This window comes from Danio rerio, chromosome 17 (genome assembly GCF_052040795.2).
Source record: "Danio rerio strain M-AB ecotype USA chromosome 17, GRCz13ab, whole genome shotgun sequence".
Classification (NCBI taxonomy): Eukaryota; Metazoa; Chordata; class Actinopteri; order Cypriniformes; family Danionidae; genus Danio; species Danio rerio.
The window spans coordinates 17,200,270-17,215,593 of record NC_141037.1 but is presented as its reverse complement, the minus strand read 5'-3'; the positions used below and the strand labels follow the sequence as shown (position 1 = coordinate 17,215,593).

Below are 15,324 nucleotides of genomic sequence, written 5' to 3'. Positions count from 1 at the left end.
ATGCATAGCTACATTCACACTGATTTCCCAAATATTGTCCAAGAAACACTACACAAGTCATCAGAACCTATATTTGGATTTTTATTAATAATAAACAGTGGTGGAAAGAGTACAAAAAAATCATACTTAATTAAAAGTACCATTATTTGCCCAAAAATGTAGTGCAAGTAAAGTAAAAGTATCTGTATCACTCAAGGTATGAGTAAAAAATAGCTCTTTTAAAAGTACTCAAGAGTAGGGAGTAGTGAGTATTACACTGTAAAAAGCTTATGAGCTAACGTGCAATTTGTGCAGGGATGTACAGTATAAACATAATATTGTGTAGTGCATTTTGTTTAGGGCCATTTGGCAATTTTAGTCATCATACAGTAGACATCCTTCATTTTCTCATTGGTGTCTAAACAGTCTCTCGGTCAATGGGTGCAAAGATTTTAGGCATTTTCTTAGACCCTTTTAATGCTTTGCTATTTATAAAAAGCCTTGAGGTTGTTACTTTTTTTACGTGTGATTTGATAGGACTGGAATCACACAAATGACTTTTTTTACTTCCAATCCCCATAGACAAGAATAAAATAAAGTAGTGACTGCAGGTTGAAGGTAAATAGTGGAGTAAAAGTACCAATACTGAACTAAAAATGTGCTCAAAGGAAAGTAAAAGTACACAATATAAAACTACTTACTTTTCCTGGGAAAAATTATAGTAATATGAGTATTTGTAATTTGTTACTTTACATCACTGATAATAAAGTACATTTACCTTTACTGGTGTTAAACCTTTAGGAATTTCTTCACAAACACAAAAAAAATATCCTCAAGAAACCTGTAAGCCTGTAACCATTGACTCCTGTAGTATTTGTTTTTCCTACTATGGAAGTCAATGGTTACTGGTTTTTGGCTTTCTTCAAATTATCTTCCTTTGTGTTTTACAAGAAAAAAGAACCTCACAAAGGTTTGGAACCACTAAAGGGAGAGTAAATAATGAGTAAATCTTCATTTTTGGGTGAACTATTCCTGATATGTAGTGATATGCAATACAGTACATCTCAATAACTTTGTTGTTCAAAAGAAAATCTTTTTTACCAATGAAAATAACAGATTTTTTTACATACAGTCCTCAGCATATATGAGTACAACTCCCACAAATCTCTCATTTAAATTAATATTTTCTATAGAATGCTTTACAATGTTATATTTGTGCATGTACTTTAGATTAGTCAGCACTGAAGCCAAATCTGGAGCTAATCTAACAAAATAACCCACGATAATGATTCAAAATTTAGTAGCCTAAATTTATATGTTAAGGAAAAATTATAAATAATATTTTCAAGGAGAAAATCAGGAGAAACAAAAAATATGCACAACTTTGCTGAAATGTTGTAGTTTGTGGTTTCTTTTTGCAATATTTTGCATAAATTTAAATGTCTTATCTTTCCATTTCTAAAGATGTTCTGTGACTAAAATAATATTTTAATAAATATAACAGTTTAATAAATCTGTTTTGTTCAAATGATACAATATATATTACCAAATTCTGTGAGAAATTGATAAAAATATTCATTTTCAAAACGGGGTGTACTCGTATATGCAGAGCACTGCACATACATACAGCATATCTTAATTTATGCTTACTGTACACTTGTGTAATGCTATATATACACTATTATACAAGGCTAAACTTGGGCTGACAGTAAAAATCTAATAGACAGTAAAATAAACAGGTAATTTATATTTTTTTCTGATCTAATTAAATCTAATTTAATAATAATAAAAAAAAACAATGTAAAAGTGAAAACATTAAGACTTTAAAACACTATGTTTGACTATATTCTTTTCCTCATTCATCTCTACTCTTGCTTTCAGTATTTATTTGAAACTCTCTCCTCAGACACATGCACTATAGGTTCACCTTTAGGCCCAGTCCAGCCAATAGCAAAATAGCACTGACTATAGATAGTAAGGCTCCATCTGATTGGTAAATTTGAATAAACAAGGTTTGCATGCATATCACCAATGCTTGGTAAATAAAATTAATATTAGTATTAATAAATTAATATTAATAAAAAAATATATACTAATATCATATATTAATAATGTTTCAATATATTCTATTATATTATTCATTCATTCATTTTCTTTTCAGCGTAGTCCCTTTATTAATCTGGGGTTGCCACAGCAGAATGAACCGCCAACTTATCCAGCATATGTTTTACGCAGCGGATGCCCTTCCAGCAGCAATCACTGGGAATAAATTATATTATATTATATTATATTATATTATATTATATTATATTATATACAACAGTTCTGTCTGGTTCTCGAATCTGATTGGCTGATAGCCATGATATATTTAAGTAATATCTGCACCCGTACAGCCTCTTTACCCTTTCTGTACTCCGCCCACATACAGCCAGCAAAAAGCGGACACTATAGATCTAAATTTTAAAAGATGCTTGCTCAGCTGTTTAACTGTCAGCTTATGATTTGGATCCAACGCGGAAGAAAGTAGTTCCTCATACAAAAGGGGTTTTGAGACTCTTTATGTTTGATTTTGTTTTTATATACACAATTATGCCGTCAAACTGTTGTATAAACGCAATATCACACTCGTAGCAGTGCGATATGGCTGTATATCGGCACTGGTGGGGGCACTAAGGCACTCCCTGCGGCCTCGTGCCAACGCACGCCTCCCACCAGTGATTACCATTGTTGCACATTTCTGCTGTGTGACTGGCTCTTGAATCAATTAGGAGTAAAAAAAAAAAGTTCAGAGCTTATCAATGTTATTGACATAAATGTTATCACGATTCAATCTAATATCGGTTATTGGCCCAGCCCTACTTTCAGTGTTTAAAGATTTGATTTGATTGAAAAAATGAAAAAATACAGTGCCAAAACCACACAAAAGAGTTAAGGGACATGCTGTGAAAGTTCACCAAAATGATTAAGCACTAAATGATAACCACTGAGCCACCATGTTGGCCCAACGCATCTTCATACCCGGTGAAAACACTGTAAAAGCACTATAGAAATAAAGATGAATTGAATTGAATAATGCATCATTTCATTGAAAAAGTATGTTAACACCAGGCAGAAACTGCATACACAAGTAGCATTTTCCATCAACCCCAAACCCCACCCCTAACCCTACCCCTCATTGGGGGATCAGCAAATCATACTAAAATGTATGAATGAGATCTTACAAATGAATACAAATTAGCTACTAAATCAAAAGGTTGTGAATTACTGTGAGATTACATTTAATCAATCACATCATTCATTTATTCATTTTCCTTCAGCTTAGTACCTTATTTAGCAAGGGTCACCACAGCCGAATGAACCGTCAACTATTCTGAGTCCGACATATGTTTTAAACAAGCGATGCCCTCCTAGCAGCAACCAAGCACTAAGAAACAGCCATACACTCTCACATTCACACACACACAGACTACGGCTAATTTAGTTAATCAAATTCATCTATAGTGCATGTCTTTGGACTGTAGGGGAAACCAGAGCACTCAGAGAAAACCGACGCCAACACAAGTAGAACATGCAAACTCCACACAGAAACACCAACTGGTACAGTCGGGACTCAAACCAGCGACCTTCTTGCTGTGAGGTGACAGTGTTACCCACTGTGCCTCTGTGTCTCCCCCACATCTCACATCTTACTGTAAAGAAAAAAGAAAAGTTTATATGATGTCACTAAAAGCTGGTGATTCAGTTACTTTGTGTTTGGAAACAAAGGTCAGATGTTTCTGGGAATCTTGTGTACACGCTTCGAAAATACAAGACATCTGGCCCAGAGAGACGGTGCTGGTGGTTGCGGAGACTCCCATGAGATGGTGCCTGATTATATGATCCGTCAGGCTGAGCGTCTACAATGTCTACCTCATGATGAATGCTTTCTTCTCAACTTCTCTCTTTCTCTGCCTGCAGCTCATTATGATTCTCTAGGTGAACACACACACACACACTCACACACATATACATATACACACACAGACAAATGTATGCACATACACACACATACACAAACTTACATACACACTCACACACAAACATATACATTCATTCATTCATTCATTTATTCATTTTCTTTTCGACTTAGTCCCTCTATTAATCTACGTTCACCACGGCGGAATGAACCGCCTATGTTTTACGCAGCATATGTTTTACGCAGCGGATGCCCTTCCAGCTGCAACCCATCACGGGGAGACACATACACACTCATTCACATACACTACGGACAATTTAGCCAACCCAATTCACCTGTACCGCATGTCTTTGGACTGTGGGGGAAACTGGAGCACCCGGAGAAAACCCACGCAAACAACGCAGGGAGAACATGCAAACTCCACACAGAAACGCTAACTGACCGAGTTGAGGCTCGAACCAGTGACCTTTTTGCTATTAGGCGACAGCACTACCTACCGCGCCACTGCGTCGCCCACAAACATATTCATTTACACACATACGATCGCGCACACACATGCGCACAAACATACACATGCACAGACTTACACACATATACACACACACGCGCAAACATATACACACACAAATGCACATACACAAGCGCACACACAAGCATTTGCATTTCCACATACATAAACGCAAACACACACACAGACACACGTGCGCACAAATACATATGAATATACACATACACAAGCGCACAAACGTTTTAATTTTCACATACACAAATGCACACGCACAAACATACACATACATATACACAAATTCACACATATACACAAGTGCGCGAACACAAACGTATACATTTCCACATAATCACACACACACGTGCACACACATGCAAATACACAAACTCACGCACGTTACACACACACACAAACATATACATACATATACACAAAAACTCACACATACACAAGTGCACAAACATTTAAATTTTCAAATACACAAATGTACACATACACACACACAAATACACATTCACACACATATACACACACACATATACACATACTTACACATACACATACATAAGCGCGTACACAAACATACATTTCTACATACATAAACGCACCACACATGCACACAAATACATATACACATACACAAGTGCGCACACAAACATACATTTCCCACATAATCACACACACACGTGCGCACAAAAACATATACCCACACATGCACATACACAAACTCACGTACATTACACACACACAAACATATACATACACACATGCGCACATACATAAGCGCGCACAGAAACATAAACATTTCCACAAACACACAGGTACGCACCAATACTGTCAGGGTTCTGCCACTTTGGTCTTGTAAATTCTTGTTTTGGTGGCAGAGCTCTGACACTTCTCATGTCGGGTCCTGTTTCTGTCTCTGTGTGAGCGCGCGCCGTCGTGGGTGTACGTAGAGTGTGCGCGCTCCTGCTTGACGCGGCCGCGCGCGCGCTCTGCGTCACTCAGACGCGTGCGCTCTTGTACTCGTGTTTGTGTTTTCGTTTGTCAGCAGCGTGGTGTTTCATTCCCAGCGTCTCAGTCTTGTTGGTTTCGGTTTTGGTCGGCGCTGGGATGAAGCATGCACGCTGCGTGTGTGTGCGCGCACGGTGAGTTTTCATTCATCGTGTGCTCGTGTCTTGCGTCTTTTGTCAAAGCACGTGGCTCGGTGTTTACATTGTGGTCACGTGCTTTTGTCGTGTGCTTCAGTGTTGTGTTGTGTGAGCGCATGGCTTGTATTGTCTCTGTGTCATGCGCTCTCCCGTCTATTGTCTTGTCCCACCCACCTTGTTACCTTGTTTGTAATTATTATTTTCACCTGTCCGCCTGTCTGTTTATTGGTTTGTCTTTCCTATTTATTCTCCTAGTGTGCTCTGTTCCGTGCTGGTCCGTTGTTGATTGTTTTCTTCCCTGTTGTACGAGGTTTGCTAATTCTGCTCTATAACAGTGGTTTAAAGTTGTGTCTGCCAAGTTCCAGATCTTGTCTAGTTACGTGTATAATATAATGTCGTGTTTTTCCCCACATGGGGAGATTTGAGTTTTGTTTTTGTTTTATTTTTCAATAAATTCTTCATTTCCCGCATTTGGGTCCTCGCCTCCTCTTCATCACCCCCAAACCCTGACAGAACGGACCAGCCACAATGAGGACCCAGCGGAGTGAAGATGGCTCCTTCGCTAGCCGCGTTTCCAAGTGGCTGCATTTGCAGTCACTGCAGCAACGTGGCTCGAACTTGGAGGAGTTTGCGGAGAAATTCCGCAAGGCAGCTGAGGGTCTAAATTTGAACGATTGGCTGCTTATGACCCACCTTAATTTTGCTCTGGACAAGCCCCTTCTTCCTCTGCAGATCCAGAGAATGGTGAGCTGGTCATACAAGCAGTTTATTGATTACATGGTTCAGCAGCAGGAGAAAGGGATCCTTCAGGAGGAGAGGATCCCTCGCACCACCACCAGCGCCGCCTCCCAGCCCATGTCCAGCCCTCAAGGGCTGACCCGCACTCAGAAGCGGAGGTTAAAGAGGAAGACCTCTGCTGCAGTGTCGGCTCCAGCCCCAGAGCGCCCTCCAGTGTCGGCTCCAGCCCCAGAGCGCCCTCCAGTGTCGGCTCCAGCCCCAGAGCGCCCTCCAGTGTCGGCTCCAGCCCCAGAGCGCCCTCCAGTGTCGGCTCCAGCCCCAGAGCGCCCTCCAGTGTCGGCTCCAGCCCCAGAGCGCCCTCCAGTGTCGGCTCCAGCCCCAGAGCGCCCTCCAGTGTCGGCTCCAGCCCCAGAGCGCCCTCCAGTGTCGGCTCCAGCCCCAGAGCGCCCTCCAGTGTCGGCTCCAGCCCCAGAGCGCCCTCCAGTGTCGGCTCCAGCCCCAGAGCGCCCTCCAGTGTCGGCTCCAGCCCCAGAGCGCCCTCCAGTGTCGGCTCCAGCCCCAGAGCGCCCTCCAGTGTCGGCTCCAGCCCCAGAGCGCCCTCCAGTGTCGGCTCCAGCCCCAGAGCGCCCTCCAGTGTCGGCTCCAGCCCCAGAGCGCCCTCCAGTGTCGGCTCCAGCCCCAGAGCGCCCTCCAGTGTCGGCTCCAGCCCCAGAGCGCCCTCCAGTGTCGGCTCCAGCCCCAGAGCGCCCTCCAGTGTCGGCTCCAGCCCCTGAGCGCCGCTCAGTGCCGGCCCCAACCCGGTCCCTTACCCTGCCGGCCCCAACCAGACGTCTTGCCCTGCCGGCCCCAACCAGACGTCTTGCCCTGCCGGCCCCAGCCCGGCCCCTTGCCCTGCCGGCACCACCCAGACGTCTAGCCCTGCCGGCCCCAGCCCGGCCCCTTGCCCTGCCGGCACCTACCAGACGTCTAGCCCTGCCGGCCCCAGCCCGGCTCTTTTCCCTGCCGGCGCCAACCAGACGTCTAGCCCTGCCGGCATCAGCCCGGCTCCTTGCCCTGCCGGCGCCACCCCGGCTCTTTGCCCTGCCGGCATCAACCAGACGTCTAGCCCTGCCGGCACCAGCCCGGCTCCTTGCCCTGCCGGCACCACCCAGACGCCTTGCCCAGCCGGCGCCTTCCAGACGCCTTGCCCAGCCGGCGCCTTCCAGACGCCTTGCCCTGCCGGCGCCACCCAGACGTCTTGCCCTGCCGGCGCCACCCAGACGTCTTGCCCAGCTGGCCCCAGCCCGGCTCCTCGCCCTGCCGGCGCCACCCAGACGTCTCGCCCTGCCGGCGCCACCCAGACGTCTCGCCCTGCCGGCGCCACCCAGACGTCTCGCCCTGCCGGCGCCACCCAGACGTCTCGCCCTGCCGGCGCCACCCAGACGTCTCGCCCTGCCGGCGCCACCCAGACGTCTCGCCCTGCCGGCGCCACCCAGACGTCTCGCCCTGCCGGCGCCACCCAGACGTCTCGCCCTGCCGGCGCCACCCAGACGTCTCGCCCTGCCGGCGCCACCCAGACGTCTCGCCCTGCCGGCGCCACCCAGACGTCTCGCCCTGCCGGCGCCACCCAGACGTCTCGCCCTGCCGGCGCCACCCAGACGTCTCGCCCAGCCGGCCCCACCCAGACGTCTCGCCCTGCCGGCTCCCCTCTGGTCTCCTGCCCTGCCGGCTCCCCTCTGGTCTCCTGCCCTGCCGGCTCCCCTCTGGTCTCCTGCCCTGCCGGCTCCCCTCTGGTCTCCTGCCCTGCCGGCTCCCCTCTGGTCTCCTGCCCTGCCGGCTCCCCTCTGGTCTCCTGCCCTGCCGGCTCCCCTCTGGTCTCCTGCCCTGCCGGCTCCCCTCTGGTCTCCTGCCCTGCCGGCTCCCCTCTGGTCTCCTGCCCTGCCGGCTCCCCTCTGGTCTCCTGCCCTGCCGGCTCCCCTCTGGTCTCCAGCCCAGCCGGCTCCCCACAGGCCTCCAGCCCAGCCGGCTCCCCACCGACCTCCTGCCTTGTCTCCCCTGATAGACTCTCCCTGGGTTGTCCCTCCTGCTCCTCCCTGGTGTTCCCTCTCTGCACCCTGGACGGACCCTCCGGCTCCACCCTGGCTCCCTGCCGGGGCCCCCGACCCACTGAATCCACCCTGGACTGTCCCTCCTGATCCTCCCTGGTCTTGCCCTCCCATCCCTCCCTTGTTTGTCTTGTTGGGTCTGGCTTGGCTTCCCTCCCTCCCTCCCTTCATGTTGTCTTGCCTGTTCACCCCCCTGTCTTGTGTCTGTTGATGTTGCCTGTTTTGTTGTCTTCTAGTGTTTCTTGTCTGTCTTGTACCTTGTTGGATGTTCCCTTTAGGGACGCCAGGTGGCGTCCCTTTTGGGGGGGGCTAGTGTCAGGGTTCTGCCACTTTGGTCTTGTAAATTCTTGTTTTGGTGGCAGAGCTCTGACACTTCTCATGTCGGGTCCTGTTTCTGTCTCTGTGTGAGCGCGCGCCGTCGTGGGTGTACGTAGAGTGTGCGCGCTCCTGCTTGACGCGGCCGCGCGCGCGCTCTGCGTCACTCAGACGCGTGCGCTCTTGTACTCGTGTTTGTGTTTTCGTTTGTCAGCAGCGTGGTGTTTCATTCCCAGCGTCTCAGTCTTGTTGGTTTCGGTTTTGGTCGGCGCTGGGATGAAGCATGCACGCTGCGTGTGTGTGCGCGCACGGTGAGTTTTCATTCATCGTGTGCTCGTGTCTTGCGTCTTTTGTCAAAGCACGTGGCTCGGTGTTTACATTGTGGTCACGTGCTTTTGTCGTGTGCTTCAGTGTTGTGTTGTGTGAGCGCATGGCTTGTATTGTCTCTGTGTCATGCGCTCTCCCGTCTATTGTCTTGTCCCACCCACCTTGTTACCTTGTTTGTAATTATTATTTTCACCTGTCCGCCTGTCTGTTTATTGGTTTGTCTTTCCTATTTATTCTCCTAGTGTGCTCTGTTCCGTGCTGGTCCGTTGTTGATTGTTTTCTTCCCTGTTGTACGAGGTTTGCTAATTCTGCTCTATAACAGTGGTTTAAAGTTGTGTCTGCCAAGTTCCAGATCTTGTCTAGTTACGTGTATAATATAATGTCGTGTTTTTCCCCACATGGGGAGATTTGAGTTTTGTTTTTGTTTTATTTTTCAATAAATTCTTCATTCCCCGCATTTGGGTCCTCGCCTCCTCTTCATCACCCCCAAACCCTGACAAATACATACACACACAAACTCACTTACATGCACATTACACATACACACACACCCAAACATATGCATACACTTAGACAAAAGCCCACACAAACAATCACATACACACACAAACATATACACATACACAAACTCACACATGTGCACATATACACAAGCACACACAAACATTTACATTTTCAAATACACAAACGCACACACACATTCACACAAATACATATACACACATGCGCACATACATAAGCGCGCACAGAAACATATACATTTCCACAAACACACAGGTACGCACAAATACATACACACACAAACTCACTCACATGCACATTACACATACACACACACCCAAACATATGCATACACTTAGACAAAAGCCCACACAAACAATCACATACACACACAAACATATACACATACACAAACTTACACATGTGCACATATACACAAGCACACACAAACATTTACATTTTCAAATACACAAACGCACACACACATTCACACAAATACATATACACACATGCGCACATACATAAGCGCGCACAGAAACATTTACATTTCCACAAACACACAGGTACGCACAAATACATACACACACAAACTCACTCACATGCACATTACACACACACACACCCAAACATATGCATACACTTAGACAAAAGCCCACACAAACAATCACATACACACACAAACATATACACATACACAAACTCACACATGTGCACATATACACAAGCACACACAAACATTTACATTTTCAAATACACAAACGCACACACACATTCACACAAATACATATACACACATGCGCACATACACAAACACACACCCATGCTCACAAATACATATAAATATACACATACACATATACACAAACCCACCCACACACACACACACACACACGCACACACACAAGGAATGGGAAGATCCTGATGGGGATATCACTGAAGGCATGGCTTTCCTCATTCATTATTCAGTGCCAAAACATAAAGAGGCTCCATTTGCTGAAATCAATAACCGCGGCCCAAATGCCATGATGGAATAATGACCGAACAGTCCAACAGGAAGTCTAGGCAAGTGGCCACATACACACAACTCAATAGTGTGCATTCAGAGCGTCGTCCAGTCGAAGCCATTATTGTGACAACACTTTTAATAAGGCCATAAATGCTTCACAGTGAAGCACTTTCTTAATAAAAATCATTCTGCCAGACATTTCATTATTCGGATAACACGAGGCCAATGTTTGGAGAAATGTGACGGCTGTTAAATGTCTCCTCAAATCCATCTAGTGCTAAATCACGTCAACTAAAACACTTAGTTTATCCGTGTTTTCCATGTTAGCTCATTTACCTGCTACAAATACGCATTATCTAAAAATAGGAGTCCTTCCAGATTCAAATATGCAATGCAATGTTTTATGAAATGGTGTTTTGTCATTTCCTGCCTTTCAAGAAATGGCTCTTTCCCTAATAAACAGATATTCCTTGCAAATGATTCTGGTTACTGATGGCTGCCCTTGCATTACCAGCCCTAGTATGACATACTGACAGCTGGTTAAATTTGATCTCATACAGGGCTTTGGCCATTCTGTCAAGCCTAAAGACAAATGTGGTCTGTTCATACTAAAATAAGCAATCTTTTAATTGCTGGTCTATGTACATATGCATCATGCAAACATCTTTCAATTCACGGTTTAATTAAAGATTCAAGATAGGTACACAAAAATGATGCTGCAATGGATCACAAATCTCACAGTTCAGATCACATTAGGGGTGTACAATGCTAGAAAAATCTGACAGTGCCATGTTATTTTTTTCTGCGATATACACAACCTGACAAAACTATTGTCGCCTATCCGAGTTTTAGGAACAACGAATAATAACTTGACTTCTATTTTATGTATCAGAAGTGGCTTATATGAAAGGCAAAGGCCTCTAGATTATGCTTATTTTAACAAAATATAATGATCATGCCTTGATTTAAAAAAATTTAATTAGGTAAGCAGTATGGTTTGACTTTGATTAAACAAAAGTCTTGTCGCTAAACAGAAATAATGTACAGTACAGAAAATAAAGTCATGGCACAGTGGAAAGGATATTGTGTATGACTCCCATAAGCTTGGAGGACTGCATCCATACATCCCTGCAATGACCCAAATCACTTATTAATAAAGTCATCTGGAATGACAAAGAAAGTGTTCATGCAGGACTCCCAGAGTTCATCGAGATTCTTTGGATTCATCTTCAATGCCTCCTCCTTAATCTTAACCAAGACATCCACAATAATGTTCATCTGGTGACTGGGCTGGCCAGTCCTGGAGCATCTTGACCTTCTTTGCTCTCAGGAGCTTTGAAGTAGAGGCTAAAGTATAAGAAGAAGCGCTATCCTGCTGAAGAATTAGCCCCCTCCTGTGGTTTTTAATGTATGGGCAGTGTCTTGATACCTCAGGCTGTCAATGTTGCCATCCACTCTGCAGATCTCTCACATGCCCCCCATAGTGAATGTAACCCCAAACCATGATTTTTCCTTCACCAAACTTGACTGATTTCTATGAGAATCTTGGGTCCATGTGGGTCCCAATAGGTCTTCTGCAGTATTTGTGATGATTGGGATGCAGTTAAACAAATAATTCCTCTGAAAAATCCACTTTCTGCCACTTTATCAACTAGAAGTCAAGCTATTATTTGTTGCTCTTACAAGAGGGATCGACGACAAGGCTTTTGTCAGGTAGTGTATATTGCGATATGAATACAATTTTGGCAGATGACTTGGGTAGCTCTATTTGTAATGAAATCATTAACTTTGATTGGAGTAATATTGTAGAGAAGTGAATCAAAGAAATTGCAAGTGTAAATAAATAAGTAAATAAGTAAATAAATAAGAAATAAGAGCAAAATTAAAAATGAAATAAGTTGTTAGATATTCAGTTAGAGCAATACGATGCGATATTATATTATCATTATATTTTGCCCCTGATTATGATAGATTACAATATCAGCAATATATCACAAGAAAAGCATCCACAATATATCATGATATTTATAAATGAAGGGAAAAAATGCATAACAAATGTATAAAATGCATTTCATTAACAGCACTTTTTTTTTTTAAATAGAATTGCAACATTGATATGCGTTCAGTCCAAAACTATGAGAAGTGCCACCTCATGTACTGTTGCCTAAGTGGTAAATGGTAGCAGTTCAAGGTTGATCCATACGCATCACGCATAAACCCCCACAAAAAAAGGTACACAAGCTTACCCGGTTAATATTGGTTAAACTGTCAACATTGTTAGTACACAGAAATTTCAAAAGCTATACTCTTCTACAGTTTAGGTACTCAAATGTACCTTTAAAGTATTAATATGTAGTAACAAACATGTACTGTATGTGTTGAAAACAGATATGCATTTTTAAAATTTATTTACAAATATTTACAATAATCAGATAATAAATGATGAATTTTTCTAAAGACTAACTTTAAATGAGCATTTGATGGAAGTTAAGTTAATCCGAATACACAAATAAATCCGCCAAATGTGACAGTTTAAAAAACAAAAACGATTTATAACATTCACATATCTCAGTTTCATCACCTACTTTCCTGTGTGAACAATTAAAACAATATTAGAAGACAAAACACATTCATGTACTCTGTAAAAAAAAAAAAAAAAACATATGAAGATAATAAGTTTGATCTTTAGAGAATAAATATCAATTTCACAGCACTACAAAAGCACTACCTTTGTAGAAATCATAAAGGCCATTAACACGCCAGTCTTCATTTCTTTCTTCCTGCCAAAACAGCTATAAAGCATTTGAGTCCAGGGGCCCGAGCCAAGAACACAGTCCTGCATCTTTCTGCACAGGCCACGTCTGTTTAATGAGGGGGCCGTTTTCCAGATCCAAAGAGCCAGTGCTCATAAACACAAAGGCCAGTGGCTGGCCGTGCGGGACAGCTTTGAGATCTCAAGTGTGACCGACGGGACTGAATTGCTCCAGCATGAGCAGAGCTGCAAGCTTTCATCAGAACGTCTATGTTTGGGCCTTTAGTTCGTTTTGCTGTGGTCAGCAGCTATGTTTGGCTTTCTGTTCAGATATCACCTACATGAAAATAGATATCACCTACATGAACCAGTCATTTTCATTAATGTACTTTGTGAAAATTTTTAATCATTTAGTTTATGCAGACCTAATTAATGTTATTGTAATGTGCCAAGTGAACAGATTTATAATAGGACAGATTTATAGTTTGAGGATTTTTTTTCATAAGCATTAGCTGATTTGTGCAAACAAACTCTATTTTAAGTTGGCAGTGAACAAATCCCCCCAAAAAGTTCTCATTAAATCAATAAAGAAACAACAAAACTAAACGCAAAAAAATCTTAAAAATACAAATACAGTTAGGTCTACAAATATTTGGACATCAACACAATTCTAACAATTTTGGCTCTATACAACAACACAATCGGTTTAAAATGAAACAAACAAGATGTGCAAATAGCACACTTACAGCTGCTGTCACACTAGAGTTTAAGCATGTAAAAGTCTGTTGTGCGGCACTGCAAAAAAGAGGCAGGATTAAACAAGATTAGACGTTTAAAAAAGCGAGCGATTTGTCCATATTTTATATTTCTGACCAGAGAGGTCATGTTTTAATCTGCGATTGGTCTCAGTCAAGTGATGCGATTTCGCAGGTCAAAGTTCACCAAGCTTGAACACCAAGTGAACAGCAAAACTTGGCATAAGCTTGCGTTTCCTGTCTGATGCATTGGCGTGCGTATTAATAGAAGTCTAGGGGGAGAAAAGTGCAGTGTGACCGCAGCTTGAAACGAACTCTGGACCTTTTATCTGCTCATTGTAATAGGGATAATAAGGGAATAACACACACCTGGCCATGGAACAGCTTAGAAGCCAATTGTCCAACAACTTTTGGACCCTTAACAAGTGGGAGGAAAATTTGCAAACAGTTGTAAATCCAACACCATTCACCTGATTTGGATTTAAATACCCTTAAATTAAAGCTGATAGTCTGCAGCTAAAGCACATCTTGTTCATTTCATTTTAAATCAATTTTGTTGGTGTATAAAGCCAAAAATGTAGCTATTAGAATTGTGTTGATGTCCAAATATTTATGGACCTAACTGTATGTGCCTACATTTATATTGTGCAAAGACGATTACAATACTAATACTAATTCTGTAGGAGAAGCTTCTCTTTAAAATATAACCAAACCCTATCAAACGCAAATAATTCCCATAAAGAAAACCACAAAATCACATCAGCCTCAGTAAGAAGATTCATGATTGTTCAGGAGATTTTACTTTCAGTCTCAGAGCTGCTTTTCACCTGATAAATACAGGGACACTCTCAGTCATGTGACTCTTATTTGCTTAACATGCAAAGAATGGCTTTGCCAAGTGAGATATAATCCAGCAGGAAACCAACCATTCCTGCCATCAGGAAACACTGAGAATTTTAAACAGGAAAGTTTCCCATATATGGTTTGAGAGGAGAATAAAACAGAAACCACAAGTCAAATATGAAGTCATCTCATGAAAAGGCCTTCCAAAAAACTTAATAAATAAATAAATCACTAGTTTGATTTATGATGCAAGTAACGACGTCTATAATCTGTAACCTTTCCTAGTTGTTTTAATAGAAGTTTATTATTGGCTGCTTCACAATCAGAATAAAAATAACTGTTCTATAAAAACATGTTTATGGATATAAATGTGTGATATGGGTAATATTGGAGCTTTTTTTGGAGCTAAG

General features: G+C 43.2%; 2 protein-coding genes across 15 annotated transcripts in view; one reads left to right on the top strand and one right to left on the bottom strand.

Moving 5' to 3' along the window:
* The window catches only part of clmna (calmin a), a 60,910-nt gene that overhangs the window by 29,126 nt on the left and 16,460 nt on the right, over positions 1–15,324 (bottom strand). For 5 of the 14 annotated variants that reach the window (XR_015513219.1, XR_015513220.1, XR_015513221.1 and 2 more), the window contains exon 1: positions 5,272–5,423. The exons of the other annotated variants lie outside the window; for them this stretch is intronic. Coding sequence is in view for 1 of the 5 variants with exons in the window: in XM_087290246.1 (XP_087146372.1) it covers positions 5,272–5,344 (73 nt within the window). In the remaining 4 variants the exon portion in view is untranslated. Of the gene's footprint in view, positions 1–5,271; positions 5,424–15,324 lie in introns of those variants that run through there. 14 annotated transcript variants of the gene reach the window in all.
* LOC147833044 (uncharacterized) lies at positions 5,445–9,514 on the top strand. The gene is made up of 2 exons (XM_087290248.1): positions 5,445–5,590; positions 6,107–9,514. The coding sequence occupies exon 2, from the start codon at positions 6,122–6,124 to the stop codon at positions 8,624–8,626; it is 2,505 nt and encodes an 834-aa protein (XP_087146374.1). The 5' UTR covers positions 5,445–5,590; positions 6,107–6,121; the 3' UTR covers positions 8,627–9,514.

Bases quoted from the DNA above. Each gene is read 5' to 3' on its own strand.
- LOC147833044 (XM_087290248.1), top strand. From the start codon at position 6,122: ATGAGGACCCAGCGGAGTGAAGATGGCTCCTTCGCTAGCCGCGTTTCC.